Source organism: Heloderma suspectum, chromosome 2, assembly GCF_057233095.1.
Source record: "Heloderma suspectum isolate Gila_16-S chromosome 2, 16-S_ref, whole genome shotgun sequence".
NCBI lineage: Eukaryota > Metazoa > Chordata > Lepidosauria > Squamata > Helodermatidae > Heloderma > Heloderma suspectum.
In genome coordinates, this window is record NC_139459.1 from 221826160 (window position 1) to 221850658 (window position 24499).

Genomic DNA, 24499 nt, shown 5'->3' on the forward strand with positions numbered 1-24499 from the left:
GATAAACTGAAATAATGATATATTATAGCCTGTCATTGGGATAAGGGGGGTGGGGGGAGAAATCTGGAGCATTTTTGCATTAGCTTGGTATTTCTGCCTGCTATATCACAGCTATTAGACTTGACCCAAGAAGAAAGCCACCCTGCCTGATTCTATGCATGTGTGCCACTTCTTCTTTGTTGTGCAGTTGCAAAATATGCTGACAGAGGCACCCAGATGGGTGGAAGGTTTTACAGATACTGGGATCAGTGTGGGAGCAACCACATTGCTCATGGTATGTGTGAAGTGGAAGGCTGAGCTCCACTCCACTAAGTGGGATTTGTTTCCAGTTAAACATTCAAAGGCTCAGAAAGGGTGGCCACCTTCATTTGCCTTTAACAGTGATGAGACGGGCAGAAATCCAGTGCAGAAGCTTTTCTCACCATTGCATCTCCATGCTGGGGAAATCTTCTCCTGTTGAATTTCTGCCTGTCATGCTGCTGTTAATGCACAGGCACCCAGACAGAATAAGGTGGCAACCCTAACCATCTGCACATTTGTATGACATGATAACCGACTACAACTTTCACATGACCAAGTAGCTGTGTGCGTGGAACGCTTTGTTTTGCTATAATTGGGCAAAGCCAGTGTCCGCCAATGGAGGCAAATGTTTGCCATAACCTGACCCTTCAATCTGGCCCTTGGGACAGGATTTGTGTTCCCAGTGCTAATACATTTTCATAGGCATGCACAGGTATGCTTGCCCTGGCTGGAGACCTTCCTAGATAGCTCTTGCTGCCCACCCTGTCAAGCCTTGAATCATAGAATCATAGGGTTGGAAGGGGCCTACAAGGCCATCGAGCCCAACCCCCTGCTCAATGCAGGAAGCCTGATCCCCAGGCGGTTCCCCATCTAAGTACTAACCAGGGCTGACCCTGCTTAGCTTCCCAGCCACATAAAACCATGAAGATCCCTTTTTGATTTCTCCTGTGAAGGCATAAGGCAGGGATGAAGAAACTGGGGCCCTCCAAGTGTCGTTAAACTCTTAACTTCCATCATCCCTGACCACTGGCCATGCTGGCTGGGGCTGATGGGAGCGGGAGTCCAACAACATCTGGGGAGAAACACATTCCCCACCCAGGCCTAAGGCTTGAGTGTCCCAGGTACAAAGGAGGGGTTGACTCCTGCCCCTGTAATATTTCTGTAGAAGAGATGTCAGCCAGCTCAGCTCATGGTGGGAGTGGTCTGCCCAAATCCCAAGAATGCTGCTTTGTTGTTGTTTATTCGGTCAGTCGCTTCCGACTCTTCGTGACTTCATGGACCAGCCCACGCCAGAGCTTCCTGTCGGCCGTCGCCACCCCCAGCTCCCCAAAAGCCGAGTCTGTCACCTCCAGAATATCATCCATCCATCTTGCCCTTGGTCGGCCCCTCTTCCTTTGGCCTTCCGCTTTCCCTAGCATCAGCATCTTCTCCAGGGTATCCTGTCTTCTCATGACAGAAGTACTTTGGTTTTGCCTTTAAGATCCTTCCCTCAAGTGAGCAGCCTGGCTTTATTTCCTGGAGGGTGGACTGGTTTGATCTTCTTGCAGTCCAAGGCACTCTCAGAATTTTCCTCCAGCACCACAGTTCACAAGAACGCTTACTAGGATGTAATTTGGACCAAAAAAAGGCATTACTTGAAATCTGTGTCTAGTAGCTAACTCTTGTTTCCATTTTTACTCTAGAATAGGAGCAGGGCCCCCAGTCCGGATCTTACAAGCACTACATCTCCCCCGCAAACTAGAGTCCCAATCCAGATTGGGGCCCTGCGCCTACCCTAAAGTAAAAATGAAATAAGGGACAGAGAGAGAGAGACGTGGCTGATAGACAAAGATAGCAATGCCTGTTTTGTCCCTAAGTGGAACTTCTCGAGTCGACAGGTGTGGGGCTGTATTCCTAGGTCGCAGCTCAGCAGAGCAGCTCTTTACGTGAGGCCCCGTGTTGTTGTTGTTTTTTTTAGCAAGTTTATGCAATATGAAAGAAGGAATCGCGCCTGCGGCGTTGTGAATGAACTTGCGCCCGATGTGTCATTCCCCAGGGCGGCCTCCAGGTGACAGCAGAGCGCGAAGCGCCCAAGAGTCAGTGTCAAAAAGCGAGCCCCGCCACTCGTTGTGAAGCCCAGCGGAGCGGCGGCGCTTCTCGGGCTGAGCTGCCCTCGGCACGCGCCGGCTCGTGTGCGCTGGGAGGGTGCGGCGATGGAGGAGAGCGCGGACCCCGGCGAAGGCGCCCCCCAGCGCGGGGCCTCCGACGAAGTTCTGCTCTCGGGCGTCTTCTGCCTCGTCCCGGCTCTGAAGCCGAACTATGCCCTGAGTCTCACCCGCGGCGCCGAGCTGCTGATGCGCCGGCTGGACTCCGCGGCTGTCCCGGGCAGCAGCCCCGTCGCGGCGCTGAGCCTCTCGGACTGCATCGGCTGCTACGCCTTCCAGAGCGAGGGCGCTCCGGAGCCGGCGGCCGCCTACTTCGCCGTCTTCTGCTACCCCTTCAAGAAGGGCTGGTGGGATTCCGGGGAATCCAGGCAGAGAGTGGCCAAGACTTTTTGCGTCTTGGCGTCCGACGACGCCGAAGAGAACCGGAGAGTGGCCGAGTCCTGGGCTAGGAAAATCCGGGAGCTTTCAACCCCCCGGAGCCCCAGCCTGGAAGGTGAGTGAATGCGGATAATCGGCCGCGGGCGCGAAGGGAGCGACTGAATGGCCGGGACTCCTCCAGCACACACTGCTGGAGACTCTCCGTGTGCTCCCAGGCATGCTTACTCGGAAGTAAAAGCCAGTGTGTTCCATGGGCTTCACTCCCTAGCACGTGTCTTTAGGACTGCAGCCTCACGTTAGGAGGCATGGGGGGGGGCATGGGACGGGACGGGACCCTGCCCTCAGTTTGCGGTATGTGAAATGGACCTAACAGTGACCTCCGTTTTTCCAGGGATGGATAAAGCCACAGCTGCAGCTCATAGGAGCACAGGAAGCTGCCTTATACTCATTCAGACCATTAGTCCATCTAGCCCGGTATTGTCGACACTGACTGGCAGCAGCAGCTCTCCAAGGTTTTCAGGCAGGAGTTTTTCCAGCCTGACCTAGAGGTGGCGGGATGGAACTTCTGCATGCAAAGCTGCCATTGAGCTACAGCCCCTCCCCTAAACCACTTCCTGCAGATAGAAGTTGTCTGTACAGTGGCTTAACACTATAAAAGTGTTAATTGGCTATGAGACATTCTCCTATATATTTGGCAGTGGTGACAGGGGGCCACTGAGGGACTCTTAGCCACAGATGCCTGAAACAGGCGTGTTTTCACTTAAGACAGGATAGGGCCATTTCACATATTGCAAACTTCCTACAGGGAAAGTACTTCCATGTACGAGTTAACAGTAGAGTCAATATGCAGGTCATGCGACAATCACACATACACACACGCACATATGTATCTAGTGGTGTGTGCATGTTGCGAAGCAGTAGCCAATTATGGGGCCTCAGAAATATTGTGCATGCAGCAAAATGTGCACGTATATGTGTACACTGTAGGTTAATTCCCATGCATAACTTTAACGTTTTTCATGTAGGAATGTTACAACATGTTAAATGGCCTCTGTAGCATGGCCCTTGGAAGTAAATCCAGATGTGGGCTGCAATCCTAAACTAGTGCAATCCCATTGAACACAGTGGGAATTACTTTTGAGCAAACACACATAGGATTGCTCTGTTATTCCCAAGTAAGTGTGCTTGGGAGGATTGCAGTCTTCCTACCTTACAGTAGGATCCATACTTCTAAGTGCATAAGATGCACAGGAAGTTCCATTTGAGTAAACTGGACTAGGGTTAAAACAACAAAGAGTCTTGTGCCACCTTAAAGATTAACACATTTATTCTGCAATAAGCTTTCATGGACCCTGTCCACTTCATCAGATGCATGAAGTGCTAATCTCAAATTGTTAAATTTATATACATATGCTGGGATGAGGTGCAGAGATGTGAACTATGTTGTCAGAGGGAACTGAAATGCAAAAAGTACAGACAGTGATAATTATTTGAACAATTGCCATTCACAAAACATTATTGGGTGATAACACAGACATCATTGCAATGGTGAGCCGATTAACATATGTAGTGTGATTAAAAAATCCTATGTCTGTATTCAAACCATGGGAAATAGACTTGAATATCTTGATGAATTGTACTTCAGCAACTTCACCTTGATATCTGTCTTTGAAATTCCTTTGTTCAAGAATTGCCACTTTGAGGTCGTTGACAAACTGATCCAGTTCACATGGAACACCAGCAAATCATGGGTGAATGAATTGCTAGGGTTGCATGCTGCCACCATTTTGAATATGCCATCAGAGGTAATTCTGTGACGTACGAACCCTGGAACTGGGGGTTAATTATGGGTTAAACAACCGACAGCTAACCCACGATTGGTTCTTGGGTTAACTGTGAGTTGTTTAACCCAAGATTATCCCATAGTGTCTGAGTTTGCACGTCATGGAATAACCTCTGATCGGGCTCAGGTCTTTTTAGGATTCCAGATGTAGCTTATTTGCCTGTGATAGCTATAATGTCTTCTAGCCAGTTAGCTTAATGCTTTTGAAGCTTAACTCTCAAACTGGAAATCAGAAAGGACTCACTCTGAAGAAGTTCGACTGAAGTCAATGGAACTACATAGGTGGCACCAAAGTGGGAGGGGGGCAAGCACCCCCCATACCAGCAGCTTGCTGCCCGCCTGTTGCTGGACCCTTGTGTGGCTACTTGAGGGAAAGGCACTTCTGTCGTATACATCCTAGCTGAATCATAAACTGGAAATTAAAATTTCCAACCTCATGCATGCCGTTTTTAAAGTTAACTCCATCAAAATGAATATGCCTTGAATCAGAGAAAATATGTTTAGGATGTAAAATATGCCATTATTTTTCTTTTCGGAAATCTGATGTGTTGGACGAAGGTCATACCCTCCCCACCCCACTCAGAAATGCACATTGTCCCTTTTGTGCCTCCCCAACAGTTTTTCTAATGTATGCCAGCCATTATGGAGCTGGACCAGGATTGTTCTGGAACAAACTATGGGTGGATAGCTATTTTATTTTATTTTACTTATTTGTTTTAAATTATTTTGGGGAAGCCTTTATGGGCAAAACCCTCTCAGTTGCGGTAGATGATGCCAAAAGTAAATTCACTGGTCTTTTAAAAAACATAAGGACTGCCTATGCCTTGCTGGATCAGCCCAAAGTCCATCTGTCTGACATCTTGTGTCCAACAGCAGGCAATTACAGTTTGAAGTTTCAACTTCTCCGTGGCATTTCTTATTTCTTCCTGCATGAGCTTTCCTTCTGTTCAAAGTCTGGATGCACCGATCACTATGGAAAACAAACTGGCTATGTCACCTTGAATTTTTCTCAGCAGAGCTGTCAGTTCTGATCTTTGAATCCTCCAAATAGTATGACTTTTGATAAAATAAACCTTCATAAGATCTTCAGCTTTCTTGTTCCTAGGCCTTGTGAAAGAAAGACAAGTTACATCTAGAACCTAAATTAAACCCCAGTTGGTTTAAAAGGAGAGTAACAGAGGGATTTTAACGTTCCTATTAGCAGATATGAACCCGGACTCAAATATGCTGAGTCAGCTGGTGTGAAACCATTAATTTGTGTGCATTGTCAGTGGAATTCTCCCCAGTCCATTTCACCACTTGTGTAGGGTGAAATTCACACAGCATATCTCCAATATAAGCATTGCTGAGTCTGGGTGAAAATGAATAAACAGAGGCAGAGGATACTTGGGAGGTGAAGCCAGGAGAAATGGGGGGGAAAGGCCCCTTTTCTCAGATATGCCAGAAGCACAGAGGTGTTTTTCCTAAATGAGTAGGAATGTGTGGCAGAAATGGAGTGTAAATCCTGTCATACACAATTGGCCTCTTAGTGGAAGTGCCCCAGTTCTCTGTTACCATGGAATGAATGGCTAGACAGTCTATAGCACATAATTGTAAGAACATAAGAAAAGCCATATTGGATCAGACCAAGGGTCCATCTAGTCCAGCATTCTGTTCACACAGTGGCCAACAAGCTGTCAACAGGAAACCCACAAGCAGGACACAATTGCAACAGCACCCTCCTGCCCATGTTCCCCAGCAACTAGTTTACATGGGCTGTCTGTCTTCATAGGGCTTTGTTTCCAGTCCCCTGATCATCGTCGTTGCCCTCCTCTGAACCCTCTCCGGCTTATCTGCATCCTTCTTAAAGTGCAGTACCCAGAACTTGATACAGTACTCCAGATAAGGTTTAACCAGTGCTGAGTAGAGGGGAACTAGTACTTCCCAGGTTTTGGAAGCTATGCTTCTATTAATGCAGCCCCAAATAGCATTGGCCTTTTTTGCAGCCACATCACATGGTTGGCTCATATTCAGCTTGTGATCGACAACAATTCCAAGATCCTTCCAAGTGTTGTTGAGCTAAGTATCCCCCATCGTGTAACTGTGCATTTGGTTTCTTTTTCCTAGGTGCAGAACTTGGCATTTATCCCTATTAAATTTCATTCTGTTGTTTTCTGCCCAGCACTCCAGTCTATCAAGATCACTTTGAATTTTGTTTCTGTCTTCCAAAGTATTAGCTATCCCACCTAATTTTGTGCCATCTACAAATCTGATCAGCATTCCCTGCACCTCCTCTTCCAAGTCATTCATAAAAATGTTGAAAAGCACTGGGCCCAGGACTGACCCTGTGGCACCCCGCTCGTTACCTCTCCCGTTTGAGAAGATCCCATTGATAAGCACTCTTTGAGTCCGATTCTGTAGCCTACTGTGGATCCACCGGATCGTTGTTTCATCTAGCCCACTTTGAGCTAGTTTGCTCATCAGGATATCATGGGGCACTTTGTCGAAAGCTTTGCTGAAGTCAAGGTATACTATGTCCACAGCATTCCTACAGTCCACAAGGGAGGTTACCTGATCAAAAAATGAGATCAGATTCATCTGGCAGGATTTGTTCTTGACAAATCCATGTTGGCTTCAAGTAATCACTGCATTGTTTTCAAGGTGCTTACAGATGGATTGCTTTATCATCTGCTCCAGAATTTCCCCAGGGATTGATGTCAGACTGATTGGTCTGTAGTTCCCAGGTTCCTCCTTTTTACCCTTTTTGAAGATAAGGACAACATTAGCCCTCCTCCAGTCATCAGGCACTTCACCCGTCCTCCATGCTTTCTCAAAGATAATAGACAGTGGTTCTGAGAGTTCTTCTGCCAGTTCCTTTATTACTCTAGGATGCAGTTAATCTGGCCCTGGAGATCTGAACTCATTCAAAGTAATTAGGTGTTCCTTGACCTTATGCCTATCGATCTCAAGCTGCAATCCTGCCCGTTCAGCCTGTACTTCGCCTTTGCCAGGGGGCTCATAGACCCTTTTTTGGGAGAAGACTGAGCCAAAGTAGGAATTGAGCACTTCTGCCTTTTCTTTGTCATCTGTTATCATTTTGCCATCCTTATTTAATAGCTGAACCACCATTTCTTTCCTCTGTCTTTTACTATGCATGTATCTGAAGAAAGCCTTTTGGTTGCTTTTAGCATCCCTCGCTAACCTCAGTTCATTCTCAGCTTTAGCTTTCCTGACACCATCCCTACAATTCTGTGCTACCTGCCTGTACTCTTCCTTTGTTGCTTGTCCTTCCTTCCATTTCCTATACATGTGCTTTTTTGTTTTCAGGTTGTCTCTAAGCTTTTTGTGAAGCCACATTGGCTTCTTCTATTGTCTTCCACCTTTTTTTCTTGTTGGAATTGTTTGTAATTGTGCCTTTAGAATTTCCTTTTTTAAAAACTCCCACCCATCTTGGACTCCTTTTCTCGTTAGAGTTGCTTGCCATGGGACCTTACTGATCATTGTTCTGAGTTTATTAAAATCGGCTTTCCTAAAATCCAGAGTACGGGCTTGGCTACACTTGGCTTTTGCTTCCTTTAGAACCAAGAATTCAAGTACAACATGGTCGCTTTCCCCCAGAGTTCCTGTAACTGCTACTTTACCCACTAAGTCATCTCTGTTGGTTAGGATGAAGTCAAGGATAGCTGATCCTCTAGTTCCTTCCTCTACTTTCTGTAGGAGGAAGTTATCCGCCACACAAGTCAGGAATTTCCTGGAGGGGCCATGTTTTGCAGAATTTGTCTCCCAACAAATATCGGGGAAATTGAAGTCCCCCATTACTACTACATCATGCTTCCTTGAAACATTGGCTATTTGCTTTTCAAAAGTTTCATCCTCGTCTTCTCCTTGATTGAGTGGCTGCTAGTAGAGTCTGACCACCATGTTCCTTTTATTCTTTGTTCCATTTATTTTAACCCAGATGCTCTCGATGGGACCACAGTATTCCAAGTGTAGTCGCACCATAGATTTGTATAAGGGCAGTATGATATTGGCAGTTTTATTCTCAATTCCTTTCTTAATTATGCCTAACATAGAATTTGCCTTTTTTACAGCAGCCACACATTGGGTTGACATTTTCATCAACCTGTCCACCACAACCCCCAGATCTCTTTCGTGGTTGGTAGCTGCTAGCTCAGATCCCATCAGGTTATACTTGAACTTGGGTTTTTTTTGCCCCAAAGTACATCACTTTACCCTTGCTTACATTGAACCGCATTTGCCATTTAGATGCCCATTCTCCCAGCTTGGAGGGATTCTTTTGGAGCTCATCACAATCCCTTTTTGTTTTCACCACTATAAATAGTTTGGTGTCATTGGCAAACTTGGCAACTTCACTGCCACGTGTATGTACTGTAACTGAAATCTTGGGGAGTTATGTTGCTCAATTCTGTAGTTTCTCCATACTGTCAGCCTGCCGTAGTTTCTGCCTGTGAAGTAAGTTATGTTGACTCCCAGCTGCAGACCTGTTGGGCAAGGCAAGCCTGTGTAGCTGGCATGCAACCAATGCCTTTCAAACGATGGCATGTGTTTCTCCCAGTGTTCATTGTGCGACAGCCTAAAGTGACTCTACAGTCCTAAGCATTGGCTACAATGTATTTTTTTTATACCAGTGAAGCTATTTCCATATGTCAACAGGTGGTCAAAATTAGCCCACAGCAGATCAGAGGACAATATTGCAGCCCATGTGAGCACTGAGATGCAATGGGTAGACATGAGCATTCAGATGTTTGCCAAACAACTGTGTAATCATTTACCAAGACTTAGGAGATTTAAGGGGCAATCCTATGCAGGTTTAGACAGAAAATTCTCAGCAATTCTCAGCATCCCCCAGACAGCATGCTGGGAGGTAAAAGTCCTACAACTTGTTGTAGGGCTTTTTCTAACCATGCATTGCACCTTTTTTCTTTCCTTTTCATCCACAAAGATCAAGGTAAATCAGTTTTGCAGATTTTTGTCTTCTTTCCAAAAACCTGTTTGACCAGGGACAACAATGTGATACTAGAAATGGGTGTACACACCAGGGGAAGCAAAGCCATGCTCAAGCTACTACTTCTGACTCTCTTTAAAAAAACAAAATCAAAACCCTGTTGTTATGGTTTTCATACAAAAAATATTGGTTGTTCTTATGTGCATCATTGTCTAGCCATTTGGATAATCAAAGACTTTTTCTTTGACTCACCCCACAAAACCAGTTAAAGGTCAAATTTATTTTTCAAAATGAATATTGCTCCTAAGGTTATAACAATGATTCATTATTTTGGCTGTCTCAGCAAATCCATTCCTTAAAGTATATCAGGTACATCTATGCTAGCTTCTTTATTGCTCTTTTTCCAAACTACCACATTGGGAAAAGAACTGGAGTGCTACGCTTCACAAAACTGGCCACCATTAGTCAGGAGACGGTTAAAACACAGAGCTATTCCAGGCCAGTTTTGTGATGACTACAATTACTTCTTCCTTCATAAATATTGCAATGCTATTCAGCTATGGAATACTGTGAAGGACAACCAACTTTAACTAATGTTAGAACTCCTGTACTTTTTAACATTTGTGTACGTTTCCAAAGCCTGGAGGGCACTGTGACATGACAACAAATGTTGCCTCCTGAAATTTCTTCTTACCTACACAGCTGTTAAAGGTTCAGGAGTCCTAAAATTAAAAAGCTGGCAAACTTTGATGCTGAGAATCCCCATGGCACCCTGGCCCACACACACATTAAAATTGCTACAACACTACCATGGCTGTCTTAGTACATTATCTTGCAGTTATTAAGTAGAAACCTAGGAAGCTGCCTTATACAGCAGACATGGACAACATGTGGCCCGAAAGCCGCATGCGGCCTATACCGCTGCTGTGGTGGTGAAATTCACAGCAGAGGTGAACAAACTGGTCAGTTGCTGCTGAATTTCAGCAGCAAACCACTATGGAAGGCTAAATCACCCCCAAAGCAAGGCTGGCCCTACCATTAAGCAGGGTGGGGCCATTGCTTCAGGCAGCAAATGCTGGGGGGCAGCAATGGCAGCCTCCTGGCTGTTCCCCCTGAACTCCCTGGCTGTTCCCCTCTATTGGGGGGCAGAGCTGTGTATGCCACACAACCAGTCTTGGCCCGCTTAAACTATCCTGTGCCTCAGGTGTAGTAGGGGGCACTATCCCAGAGTCAGTACTGAAGTCAGATTCAACTGCTAATCCAGATGGCTTCTCTACACAGAATGGGAAGTGGGCGCCAGCTTGTCCTTCACCCCAGGTAGCAAAATGTCTTGGACTGGCCGTGGCCTGAAGCTGTCTACTTCCGCTACATAGAGTCAGACCATTGGCCCACCTAGCTCAGTATTGCATAAGCTGGCTAGCTGTGGCTCTTGAGGGACAGAAGTCTTGGTCAGGGAACGTGAGACTGCCTTCTACTTGACCAAGCCTCATCCTGTGACAGGAGTGGGGAGGGGAAGGTATTGGGGCCCTTAGTGGTGTGCCTAGATCTGCGTCCTACCTAAATCATGGCCTCCTGTAGCTTTCTAAGGCCAGGAGGAAAGGGGGGGCAGCACAAGAAAGTGTGAGCACTCTCTGTCCCCACAGTAAGAACATAAGAAGAGCCCTGCTGGATCAGACCAAGAGTCCATCTAGTCCAGCGTTCTGTTCGCACGGTGGCCAACCAGCTGTCGACTGGGAACCCACAAGCAGGACACAAGTGCAACAGCACCCATCTGCCCGTGTTCCCCAGCAACTGGTGAACTTAGGCATACTGCCTCTGATACTGGAGGTAGCCTATAGCTTGAACACTGTCCCAAGTAAGAGTTCCTTTCAGGTGAGGCGAGGCCTGGTCAGAGGAGTATGAATTCCTGACCTGGTCAGGCCCATGTGTACCTCAATGCTGCTCCCTACATATAGTTAAGCCCCTCCCCTTAGCCTGAGTAGCGGTACCACTCCCCACTAAAATATGATATCAGAATAAAATAGTTTCATGTTTTTCTTGGAGGCACTTAAGTTATGCAGTTATACATGGGCAAAATTTGCCCTGATCTGTCCAACGCAGGACGAGTTTTGAGCTGTGTGTGGCAGCAGTCAGGTTGGAAGATGGGTATATATCAGCAACAGAGAATGCCAGTTCTATTATTTTTTATGGTAGTTTGCATTTGGCAATTTGTTTTTTGGATATTGTGTTTATTTTGATTTTAAGTTGTTGTGAGCCATTTTGAGAATGTGCAAGTCCGTTATATTTTTATTTCCCTGTTCCTCCAAGGAGGTCAGGCTGGGGTATGTGGTTCTCATTCCTCATTTTAACTTCACAACAACCATATGAGGTAGGCTAGACTGGGAAATAGTGACAGGCCCAAGGTCACTCAGTGAGTTTCATGCCTGAGTCTCTCCTGTCCCAGTCTCACACTCTCCACTATATCACGTTGGGTCTCAAGTGACCCCTTGCAGTGTGATGCTAATTCTTAATGGGTCTGTGACTGTACAGTAAGTGATGATGATGCTAATTCCATGATCAGGACCCTGCCTATGAAGTTGGGTCATTTAGGGTGCAAGCCTATGCATGTTTAGACAGAAGTAAGTCCTACAATTCCCAGCATTCCCCAGACAGCATGGCTGGCTGGGGGATGGTGGGAGTTGAAGGACTCATTTCTATCTAAATATGGGTAGGACTGCACCCTTAAACATTTTCCTAGCTGCCTGGAAGCTGCTCATGGAAAAGCAGCTGCTACGTATATGGTTAGGGTAACATTTAGCAGGCGTTGTGTTGGCAGTTTCCAGATAATATAAACAATCTGTTTGTCTAGAGTTAGCAAAATACTTTGACACTTCCTCTTATAATTCTGCATGACATGTGACCCTTGAACAAGAGCATCTAATCTCCTGATCACTAATCTTTCCTGCAAAAGTCATGTGGATTTTGCAATCCAGCACAATATTTTTCACAAGTATTCCACTGGGGCAGGGCAGGGTGGGATTACACTGCACATGTAACAAAATGCCTGTTCCTCAATTAATAAAGGGATGCTGCTTTAGTTCAGAACGTTTGAATCATTTAAATTAACCAATTGATGGACTAAACTTTAGTCACTAAACACTGCAAACCCAGTGGGGAACTAGGAGATTTCAATCAGGCTTTCACTGCAAGCCCAATACACTCACTACACACGTGTGTGTGTGTGTGTGTGTGTGTGTACATACATACATACATACACTCCGTAACGGTAGGAAAGCTTTACTGCTGAAGCCAAATGAATTCAAGGTCTTGTGGATTTTTAAGATTGGGTCCTTCACTCTTTGTTAAAATATAGACTTATTTCAGTCTGTGATTAATATATTAGTCAGAGACCCTGCTCATCAGCCCTGCCAGTCATCCGTGGATCTACCATGTGATATAAACACACACTACCGAGCTGGGCTGAAGGGATTTCAAAATCCTGAGGTCACTCTGAGCAACATGTCTGGGTTCTCAATATGGTGACTCGACATTTGTATTTTTGTTGAGCCATGAGGTGGGAGCAGAAATATAGTTGGCTTGAAACTCGCAGACTGGCCAGCGATAATAGATACTCCTGGATACTCCTATCCAATCTCTGTTCGTCCTTGCTCCCCTTTCGCCTCCTGCCTAAGGTGCAATTATCCCACTGTTTCTGCTTCTGTGAGAGATCTCCCAGCATGGGGGAAAAGTGCAGGGAGAGAGGATGCTAAGAGAGAGTGACATTGTGAGTGATGACAGCTGACACTCTGCTCAGAATGTTGCCTTGTAGTCCAGTTTGTGATGGGACAGATGAAGGGAGGAGGAGCCAGGAGAGGCTTCTTCCTGTATTGGTAATTTATTTTGCCTAGAGAGAAATGGGGGCTTGGCCTTTAAGAAGCTTCCTCCACCCCCCCTGCCCTGCATTAGTGGCTTGTCTTTTGAAGGCCTGCACAAGCCTTCCTGTCCCAAATAGGTTCTGTTTTATCTATAGAAACATACGCTATCTCCCCCCACCCCAAGTGCTTTTCACTTTCTCCCCTGACACAACTTTCTGGGTTTGGCCTGCAACATTTCTGGGTGTTTCTCAGAAACAGATGAGTTTCTGTGCAGGAGTTAGTCACGTAAACAACCCCTATAATTTGCGCTTGTGTATATGGAATTGATATGCATACTCCCTCAGAGGAGGCAGAGTAACACCCCCACACTGCGCGCGCGCACACACTCGCACACACTCACACACACACACATGCGTTACAGAGTCAGCCAGTATTTTTAAAGGCTGTTGGACTTTCTACAACACTAGAGCCCCATACAAAATGGAGCTCCCTTCTTTCAGAGCACTCGGCTCACTTTGAAGTCTGTAGATCAGGCCCAAAATATTTAGTGTCCCCCTTTTTTTGAACTGATCTGGTATGCCAACCCTACCCTGACAATACCTGGGATAGAATCCCAGAGTGCAATGCACTGGTGTGTCAATAAGTTCCTTCGCTGTTTTATGCATACCATTTTCCAATATGGGTGTTAATACCTATGCCAGCAAGATGTGTTAAACACAAGATGGGAATGGCTGAGCAAGAGTCTGGTTTTCCTCCTGAAACATCTATTAGCACACTAGGCTTGATGTATGAGAGAATGTGACCAAAACGGATGCGAAGGTGAACACAAGTAGAGTACTTTCCTGTATAAGCTTTCCATGCACGTCCTGTCATATGTAAATGCACTGACCACATGCGTCAACCCCTTTCTGAAAACTGCACAAAGCGAAGGTGTGGGTGATACTACATCACCATATGTCACACTTGGTTATTTTGCGTTTCTCACTGAAAAACTTGTGCCTTATTAAATGACATACCAGCCTTTCCACAAACGTCTTAGACAGAAGTGTTCCATCATTTCTCTTCCCATCCTGGCCATGGGCCCACTTCTCCACTATTTTGACTATTATGCTTTAAAAAAACAGTATTTGAAATTAAGGAACCAAAGAGGGTGGAAGAACAAACAATGAAAGCAAAGCAGGGGCATTTCTACAGTGGGTGATGGTACTGGTGGACAGGAAGGTTCATAACTGGAAGCAATAGGGTAAGGATGCCGTCATGTCTTCACAACAGAAATAACAACCCAACATGTATCTTTTCTATCAGTCCTGGATAGGATGATGTCCAGATGTGCAGTATAAGAACACAAATGTGGGTATTTGTGGATGAGTGTGCTTTGGAAGGCATGCTATAGTATACCTTTCCCCACGCTGATGCCCCCAGATGTTTTGCACTACAGTTTCCATCATCCATTGCCATTGGTCATATTGGCTGGGTAGTCCAAAACATCTGGAAGGCACCAGATTGGGGGAGGCTGTACAGTTGTTTGACAAAATGCAGTCCTATCAGAACTCTTCAGGGCAAGTCATTTCTTCCTAGACCTGGCTAAAAGAGAGCCAGTGTGGTGTAGTGGTTAGAATGTTGGACTAGGGAGACCCGAGTTCTAGTTCCCACTCAGCAGTGAAGCTCACTACGTGACTTCGGGCCAGTCATTGACTCTCAGCCTAACCTACCTCACAGGCATGCTGTGAGGATGAAATGGAGAAGAGGAGGGTCATGTGAACCGCCTTGGGCTCCATGGAGGAAAAGGTGGGATATAAATGTAAATAAATAAATAAATAAAAGGTGGAGTAGGTGGCGAAGAGATTATGATTATTTCGTGCAAGCCTTAGCAAGGTATGCCCCAGCTTGTAGGCTGATTTTTACATTGATTTTGTGCCGTATGGATGCCAACACGTACCAGATACTTTTTAATTGAAACTGGGATACTTGCAAATGCACACAGTTGTTTGCAGGTCTCTTACTGAGCTGTATCCAAGACGGTTTTGGCTTGATGCATATATCTTTGAATCTCTAACTTATCTCTAATTAGAGATTCAGTCAGATGAATTAGAGATTAGAGATTCAGTCAGTTATTAATTTCTGCTGGGTTGCAGTGGTTGAAAGTAAGAATAAACTAACATTGCTGCCTCTGAAGGGGCGTCACCATCCATTTGGCCTTGTGCTGAAGAGAGAGTGTGTTCGTCTCTGTATATAATCAGACCCCAAACCTAAAATGCAGATGTTCACACCCTTAGGGTGCAATCCTATGTGTGTTTAGACAGAAAAAGGTCTGACAACTCCCAGCATGGTTGGCTGGGGAATACTAGGAATTGCAGGACTTTTTTCTGTCTAACATGCATAAGATCGCACCCTTAAAGATGGTTTAATTCCACCCCCTTTAGTTATGGCCAAATACAGGTTTGGTGCAAACCTTACTTTATTGCGTTTCAGGGATCTGTGACAATCTTTGTTTTCCTCTTCCTGAATCCCTTCCAACTTATTAGTATACATCTCCAAATGAGATCTTACCAGGTCAGTTGGCAAATTAGAAAACAACAACAACCCATAGTCACAGTAGGGTGATGCCTTCATTAGGACCCATTAAAATGTCACAAAGTTGTGAGCAAGCAAGGTCTCCAGAACTCTTCTTCAAGCCGGATGTTAAGCAGCACAACAGAAAACAGGCCCATCTAGCCCAGTATTGTTGACACTGACTGGCAGTTTCAGCAGGAGTTTTTCCAGTTTTTTTCCTACTTAGAGATGCCTGGGATTAAACATGGGACTTTCTGCATGCAAAGCATGTGCTCTGCCTCTGAGCCATGCTTAGTGTTCCGAAATTCCATACTGAAGCACTCTATGAATGATCAAAGACAGATGTTGTCAGTCCTTTGTTTCTGGTGTGGTGTTTGGGGCCTGTATGAATGTTAGTACATCATTGCTTTTATGTTACAGTTAGGGAATAATTAATAAAGGCACACAGAAAGCAGCTTAGTATTCCATTTGTATAAAAAGCTGATAGAATCTGAAATAACCTTTCATATAGTGTTTGTTTCTTTTTGTTTTGCATGTTATAATTCAGTGGGGCATGACGCCCCTCACTTACGCAAGTTGTATATATCAGAACTTTGCACCTTTTGGTGTGTTCAGGGAGATAAGAACACTGCCATCGTATCACTGCAAGCATGCTGTTTCTTTTAAGAATAGAACCAAAGTTTTATCACATTTCTAATTCCAAAACAAAATAAAGTACAGTAGGCTCAGAACAGGTGCCAAACTAAAGACTTGCATCCAAGGGGCCAGTAGTGTACTGGCAAATCCAGAAGGGCAGGGTCCCTTCGTGATAGTCACAGCCATGCCCCCTCACAGCCACACCCCCTTCTAAGATTATACAACCTTGTAAGTTTATACAATAAAAATGAGCTTTCATCACGTACTTTGTTCGGAGTTCTGCTGAGCGATGAATGCAGGATGAGGTTATGCCTTTTTGAGGTTCAGCCAGAAGAAGACAGTGATAGCTTCCAGAAGTTTCAGTTAATCACCCACAGTGCCAGTAAAACATCTTGTTATATTCTCCCTAGAACAGCAGTGTGGATTGTTGATCACTGTTTTGGTTTCTTTCAACATTCTGTGGTCTCTGCACCATAGGTGTTTTTTTTTTCATGAGTCCAGAGTCCTTGGTTCAGTGGTTCCGGTGGTTTCTCAAAATATTCAGCCATCTCTTATGGTGTTTTAGTTGGATCCAGACTTAGTCATGCTTCGAGTAGACTTTCTGAAATCAGAGGAACTTAAGGTAGCTAAGTCATGACTAACTTTTCCCATTGATTTTAGTGAGTCTACTCTAAGCATGACTAAGTGTAGATCCAACCCTTTATGTGGCCTTCTGAGCATTACTTAACAATTGTCCAAACTGGATTCCTTTCAGCATCCCTGCCAGCAGCCACTCTGGTTCTGGAATCAGCAGAACTGTGACTTCTTAGCCGCTGGTCAACATACCACTCTGGCTTCCACAGCTTCACAGGATGCCCATTTATTTTTATGAACAGCAGTGATGACACATGATGGATTGATTGTTAGTCTTGATGGTGTTTCAGAAGCAATGAAGTTCATGTTACTGAAACCTCTTTCACATTCCGATGTGCTGCTTGGGATTACCTTGGTGCCTTGCGTCAAAGAATTTAAGGCAGGTGGTACCTGCCTGCGATAGTTATCCAAGCAGTCTCTGTAGGCTGAGATTTTAGGATTAACTGGAAGGCTGAAATGTTTGCACAGTCATGCCACTTCTTCTTCTCCAAATCTTGGCTGGATTTCAGTTGGCCACTCATCATGTTCCAGGACCTGAAGCTCCTTTATGATGTCAGGGATGGACCCTTCAGCTGTAGCTTTTGTTGGAGTCACTGTAAGTGGGCGCTGTTTCATGTTGTTCACTATGCTAGTTATGAACTGACCACGACGACTGGATACTATCTTCCTGTCGGTCAGTGTGACAAAGCCAAATCTATTTTTTAAGACTGCAGATTCTGCTTCCAAAATGGCCTTTACTTTTTTCTCCAAGGTCCCCAGGATTCTAATAGATCTTTTAATGTGTCTGTCTGCTTTCATGACAGTAGTGGTTCTTCCCTGCAGATATTCAGAAAGGATTGTCAGCTCATTCAAGACGTCATACAGAAGGGCTAGGTCAGGCAGAAATTGTTTGGAAGACAAACGGTTATTTGTTGTTGTTGTTGTTCAGTCGTGTCCGACTCTTCATGACCCCATGGACCATAGCACGCCAGGCCTTCCTGTCCTGTGCTCTCTCCCGGAGCGTGCTCAAGTTCATATTCATTGCATCGGTGATGCTATCTAGCCATCTCATCCTCTGCCGTCCCCTTCTCCTTTTGCCTTCAGTCTTTCCCAGCGTCAGGGTCTTTTCCAAAGAGTTTTCTCTTCGTATTAGGTGGCCAGAATATTGGAGCTTCAGCTTCAGTATCTGTCCTTCCAATGAGCAGTCAGGGTTGATTTCCTGTAAGATTGACTGATTGGACCTCCTTGCAGTCCAGGGGACTCATAAGAGTCTTCTCCAGCACCACAGTTCGAAAGCATCAATTCTTCTGCTCTCAGCCTTCCTTATAGTCCAGCTCTCACAGCCATACATTACTACTGGGAAAACCATAGCTTTGATTAGACGGACCTTTGTCGGCAAGGTGATGTCTCTGCTTCTTACTATGCTGTCTAGGTTTACCATAGCTTTCCTCCCAAGGAGCAAGCGTCTTTTAATTTCATGGCTACAGTCACTGTCTGCGGTGATCTTGGAGCCCAAGAAAGTAAAATCTGTCACTGCTTCCATTTCTTCCCCTTCTATATGCCAGGAAGTGATAGGGCCAGATGCCATGATCTTAGTTTTTTTAATGTTGAGTTTCAAACCAGCTTTTGCACTCTCCTCTTTCACCCTCAACAAGAGGCTCTTGAGATCCTCTTCGCTTCCTGCCATTAGGGTGGTATCGTCTGCATATCGGAGGTTATTGATAATTCTCCCAGCAATCTTAATTCCGACCTCTGATTCATCCAACCTGGCATTTCTCATGATGTACTCTGCATATAAGTTAAATAAGCAGGGTGACAATATGCAGCCTTGTCGTACTCCTTTCCCAATTTTGAACCACTCGGTTGTTCCATGTCTGGTTCTTACTGTTGCTTCTTGACCCTCATACAGGTTTCTCAGGAGACAGGTAAGGTGGTCTGGTACTCCCATCACTTTAAGAATTTGCCAGAGTTTGTTGTGATCCACACAATCCAAGGCTTTAGCGTAGTCAATGAAGCAGAAATAGACGTTTTTCTGGAATTCTCTTGCTTTCTCCATGATCCAGTGAATGTTAGCAATTTGATCTCTAGTTCCTCTGCCTCTTCTAAACCCAGCTTGTACTTCTGGTAGTTCTCGGTTCGCATACTGCTGAAGCCTAGCTTGTAGGATTTGGAGCATCACCTTGCTGGCATACGAAATGAGCGCAATTGTGCGGTAGTTTGAACACTTTTTGGCATTGCCCTTCTTTGGAATTGGAATGTAAACTGACCTTTTCCAGTCTTGCGGCCATTGTTGAGTGTTCCAAATTTGTTGGCATATTGAATGCAGCACTTTAACAGCATCATCTTTTAGGATCTTAAATAGCTCAGCTGGAATACTGTCATCTCCACTAGCTTTGTTGTTAGTAATGCTTCCTAAGGCCCACTTGACTTCACTCTCAAGGATGTCCGGCTCAAGTTCAGTGACTGCACTATCATGGCTATCAGGGACATTCAGATCTTTCCTGTATAGTTCTTCTGTGTATTCTTGCCACCTCTTCTTAATCTCATCTGCTTCTGTTAGGTCCCTGCCTTCTTTGTCCTTTATCATGCCCGTCTTTGCACAAAACGTTCCTTTGAGATCTCCGATTTTCTTGAAGAGATCTCTAGTCTTTCCCATTCTGTTGTTTTCCTCAATTTCTTTGCATTGTTCATTTAAGAAGGCCTTCTTGTCTCTCCTTGCTATTCTCTGGAACTCTGCATTCAGTTGGATATATCTTCCCCTTTCTCCTTTGCTTTTCACTTCCCTTCTTTCCTCAGCCACTTGTAAAGCCTCATCAGACAGCCACTTTGCTTTCTTGCATTTCTTTTTCTTTGGGATGGATTTCGTTGCTGCCTCCTGAACAATGTTACGGACCTCCGTCCATAGTTCCTCAGGCACTCTGTCTATCAGGTCTAATCCCTGAAATCTATTCCTCACCTCCACTGTATATTCATAAGGAATATGATTTAGGTCATACCTGAATGGTTTAGTGGTTTTCCCTACGTTCTTCAATTTAAGCCGAAATTACAGACCATTAAAAGAAGATCTATCTGCCTGTGATTAATGTCCATCCTCACTAGCAGACTTGAAGTGTAAATACAGAGAAGAATAGTTTATCCATACTGCTGAAATCGTCCTAAAGGAACTTGCAACCCATCTGACATCCAAGACCTTACCAATCCTGTTTATCTGCTCATCCAGCTGCTCTGCGTTTTTTCTGAGCTCTCTTTGATTTTGTGATGACCTGACTTGCTATATAACAAATAAAACTTGTCCATGAATGCATGGAAATGATTCACACCATGGACTTCTGCAAATGTATCCCCAACAGCTAGCTTCAACCTGTGGTTCAGACAATGCCATACAACGATGTTAGGACATATTTCAAGAAGGTGTTGTGGAACTCTTGATTTCTTTCCTAGCATTACACTAGCTCCATCGCTAACACAAGATGCAAGATTTTGTTGAAGTTATGCAAGATAGAACCTGTGGGATGCAACACAGTTAAGGCGCACCTCTGTTATTGTTTGCACACTTTTTCCTGGGAGTTCTATTAAGTCAAGAAAAATGAAACATGGGTCTTGTTCTTTGTCATATTCACATTTTAGATACACTATTAATGTGCTTATATCACTGAGACTTGTGGGCTCATCAGTAAGGACTGATATCTCACCACTGATATGTTGTATTGCTTTACAGATGTCTGCTCGCATTAGGGATGCAATGTGATCAAAAATTTGAGTGGCACTGTATCTGGAACGCAGATCTTTAGAAAGGTCTAACCCATTTAGCTCTTGTAGCTCTAGTAGGTCAAAGTGATCAGAGTAGGGTCTACCCTTTTTTGCTGAATAATAGGCAGTCATAAAAACCTTGCAGGTACTTTCCCTTAGGGATGATTGCAACGATCAATGCAAGTCTCCATGAATTGCCTTTCAGCTAGATCTACTATTTTCTGTGCACGCATGTGGGCAAATGATTTGGAGTGCTCCATTATCTTCTTTTGGAGTGACTTAAGTTGTGTTTACTTTGAAGTTCCATTGTACGTAACAGAACTTGCACACCATTCTCTTGAGACTGAAGCACCTTGTGCTTTCATTGTTCCTAAATGCTTAGCTTTGGAGCATACAGAACAACCCAGTCTGTCTGATTCACATCTCAGCCATAGATTCAAGCTTTCCCTGTTTCCCCACATTGCTAGTGACCTAATATCTAGCCAGGCCTGAATACTGCTTTCTGCTTCTCTGTCAGTATCACCAGTTGACTGACTCCTTTCTCACTGTCAGAGATATTGCTTGAATTACTGAATTCAGTGCCTACACATTTATCTCCTGCTGCTACCAAACTGCTTGATGATGTAGATGGGATGCTATAATCAGGATTCACTGTCTCTTCTGCAATTGCAGAACTCTCACTCTCCTCTTTTCTTGTCTTTTTGAAGTAGCAACTAATAAAGGCTTGCTTGGACTTGACACCCATTGGGACCTGCATAACTGACTCAGGCCTACAGGAATAAAAAACCCCAAAGAACTCCCCCTCCTTTCCCTCCCTGGCCCACTGCTATAGCTTTCCCCAAAGAATTCTGGGGACTGGTTTGGTGAGGTGATGATAAATTTCCTTTAAAGACCACAGAACTACACTTCCCAGGAAGCTTTGGGGAAAGCTTTGGCAGTTAAAGTGGAATTGTTGTTGTTCAGTCGTTCAGTCGTGTCCGACTCTTCATGACCCCATGGACCATAGCACGCCAGGCCTTCCTGTCCTGCGCTCTCTCCCGGAGCGTGCTCAAGTTCATATTCATTGCATCGGTGATGCTATCTAGCCATCTCATCCTCTGCCGTCCCCTTCTCCTTTTGCTTTCAGTCTTTCCCAGCATCAGGGTCTTTTCCAGAGAGTTTTCTCTTCGCATAAAGTGGAATAGAACCAGAATAAAACTGCTTTGTGCATAGGCTTCCCTCCTCCCTCCCCCTCTCCCTTCAGGGGGCTAAATGTTGCCAGAAACATTTTGATTCTGAAATGACAACCAAGTGTGGGACTAGGATTTGGGAGACCAAGGTACTTTGCCATGAAGCTCACTTCTCACTTACCTACCTCCTAGAGCTGTTGCAAAGATAAAATGGGCAAGGGGAAGAACTTTAAGCTACACTGAACTCCTTGGAGGAAAAGTGGGATAAAAATGTAAATTAACAATTATTAAAATATTTTTATTATTAATATGTCTTTACCTGCTCTAAAATACTTCAACTGGGATCCAAAAACAATGCAGCTGAGAGTAAGGCAGTGGTATTTCAATTGGACATCTGAGAAAAAATGCAGGGGTGTTAAAATCTTTTTCACCTGCTCACTCACTCAAACACAAACATTTTGGGTTTTCAAAATATGCTACTGTATGGATGCTTCACCGTGTCAACTAAGCCCTCATGGACAGATCCCTTCTCATATAAGCAGCACCCTTGCACACTCTCTTAGCGCCCCAACATTACCCACTAGCCTTCCCTAAGCTCCTTCATGACATCTCCCCCCTCCCCCTCCAACAGAATTGTCCACACAGCCAGCTGGATTGAAACACACACTCTGTCTCTCTCTCACCCCTCCCATCTCTTTCTCCCCTCCCCGCAACTGATTTTTTTCTGTTTCCCTCCCCTCCACCAGGGTTTGTTTGCCCAGGTATATGCCAACCTTGTACCAAAAATTGTAGCTGACAGAGCAGGTTGCATTTGGCAATTCAGCTTAGTGTAGAAATTAATGTTCAAGAATTAACAGTGCAATCCAATGGGTCTTTATCTCGAATTAAATTTACAGAGATCTTGGGAAAGCAGCTAAGGCTGCAGTCCTAGGCACAATTACCTGGGAGAAAGCCCAGTTGACAATTGAACATAGTGGGACTGACTTCTCAGTAAACATGCATAGGATTGTGTGATAAATCCTAAAAACTGGCACAAACCAACTCTTGCAATGAATATTAATAATTCAATACCTGAACAAGACATCATCTTGCTTCTCATTTGCACCACCCATCTGCCTTTTTCACGTTCATCAAGATGTGAAAGAAACTTTTCCATAAAATTTCTCCTGCCCCCCCCACCGTAAAACACAAGAAAGCACCAATCCTAAACACACTTACTGAGGGAACTGGTGTATTGCTGTGGCCCTGTTCTCCTTTCCTGCCCTGGGATTGTGGGAATGGGATAGGATGGTGCTCTAGCTGGCTTTGGCTGCTGGTACTGGGGTATAGTTTGGAGAACTGCCAAGAACAAGATTAAGCGTCAGGAATTTTAAGGGTGATGCAGTAATGAGGTCTCCAACCATAAACAAAACTCACTTAAGGGTATGTAAATACATAAAGCCGATGTGTGTTTTTTAAATAAAGGTACAAAACAATGGGAGCATATTTTCAAGAGGAGGACAAGGGTCTAGGCCATTCATATCTCCACACCCTTACTTCCTGAAGGCATATTATATCTAAATGGTGTGAGGAAAAAGGAGAACATAATAATGATGATAATAACAATAGCTTATATAATCAAAAATCAAGTTTCAAACAGCTATGTAACTTTAGATTACAAATTAAATTTAAATTGTAAGCTTCTAGCAGCAGACACCTGGCTTTTTTGCTTGTGATTCTCTGTAAAGTATCACATATATTGTAAACACCAAAGTCTGTGCATCTTATGGAAGCAGCTGAAGACATGTTTTATTCAAACTGTCTTTTGGGGACCAGCAACAGGCAAAGATAAAGTAGATTGATTAGCATATTGTTACCAGCCCTGAGCCTTTGGGATGAAGTAGACTGTACATCCAATTAATAATCAAATAAATACATCAGATATGGACAACAGTGATGATGTATTTTTTTCTACCTCAGATAAAATAGCAACCCTATCATATTGGTAGAATAAAGCCTCATGGCCATGGGGCTTACTCTCAAGTATGGGGGCTTACTCTCAAGTAAGCGCAAAGCAAATCTATGGAGGGAATGAGCGTGTGTGTGGAGAGGGAGAACAAGAGAAAAGCTGCTTTACGTAACAAATTTATTTAAAGACCATTAGGGTTGCTGGTAATGTGCACTACAGGCAAGAAGAAATGCAGCAGGCTGCACCCGCCCTTCCCCCACCTGGCGCCCTCCAGATTTGCTAGACGACAACTCCCATTGGCTCCAGGCAGCATATTGGCTATGCTGGCTGGGAGGGGGGATGATAGGATTTGCAGTCCAACACATCTGGAGGGCACAAGGTTGGGAAAGGCTGGATGAGAGATGCGATGGAGAAGTTCTCCAGCCCCTGCCCAGAGCTGTGTGGAGGCAGGCGAGGCGGCCCCTGCGTAAGGGCTCCCAGTATCCACGTACATGTCTTCTCAGAAGTAAGCATATAGATTTCAATGGGCTTTATTCCCAGGTATTTCTTATCATTTTAATTTAATTTTTAAAATTTAATTTATTTTTCACTCATATAGACTTCCTCCCTCTCTCTGCCCTCCCCACGCCCTGCCTCCACCCCACAC

The 24499-nt window shown here is 44.6% G+C and overlaps 1 protein-coding gene across 1 annotated transcript in view; it reads left to right on the plus strand.

Moving 5' to 3' along the window:
* Positions 1-2119: 2119 nt before the first annotated feature.
* Positions 2120-24499, plus strand: part of SPHK1 (sphingosine kinase 1) — a 58665-nt gene continuing 36285 nt past the window's right edge. The window contains exon 1 of the mRNA XM_084838181.1: positions 2120-2658. Coding sequence (XP_084694307.1) covers positions 2214-2658 — 445 coding nt within the window. The 5' untranslated portion in view covers positions 2120-2213. The remainder of the gene's footprint in view (positions 2659-24499) is intronic.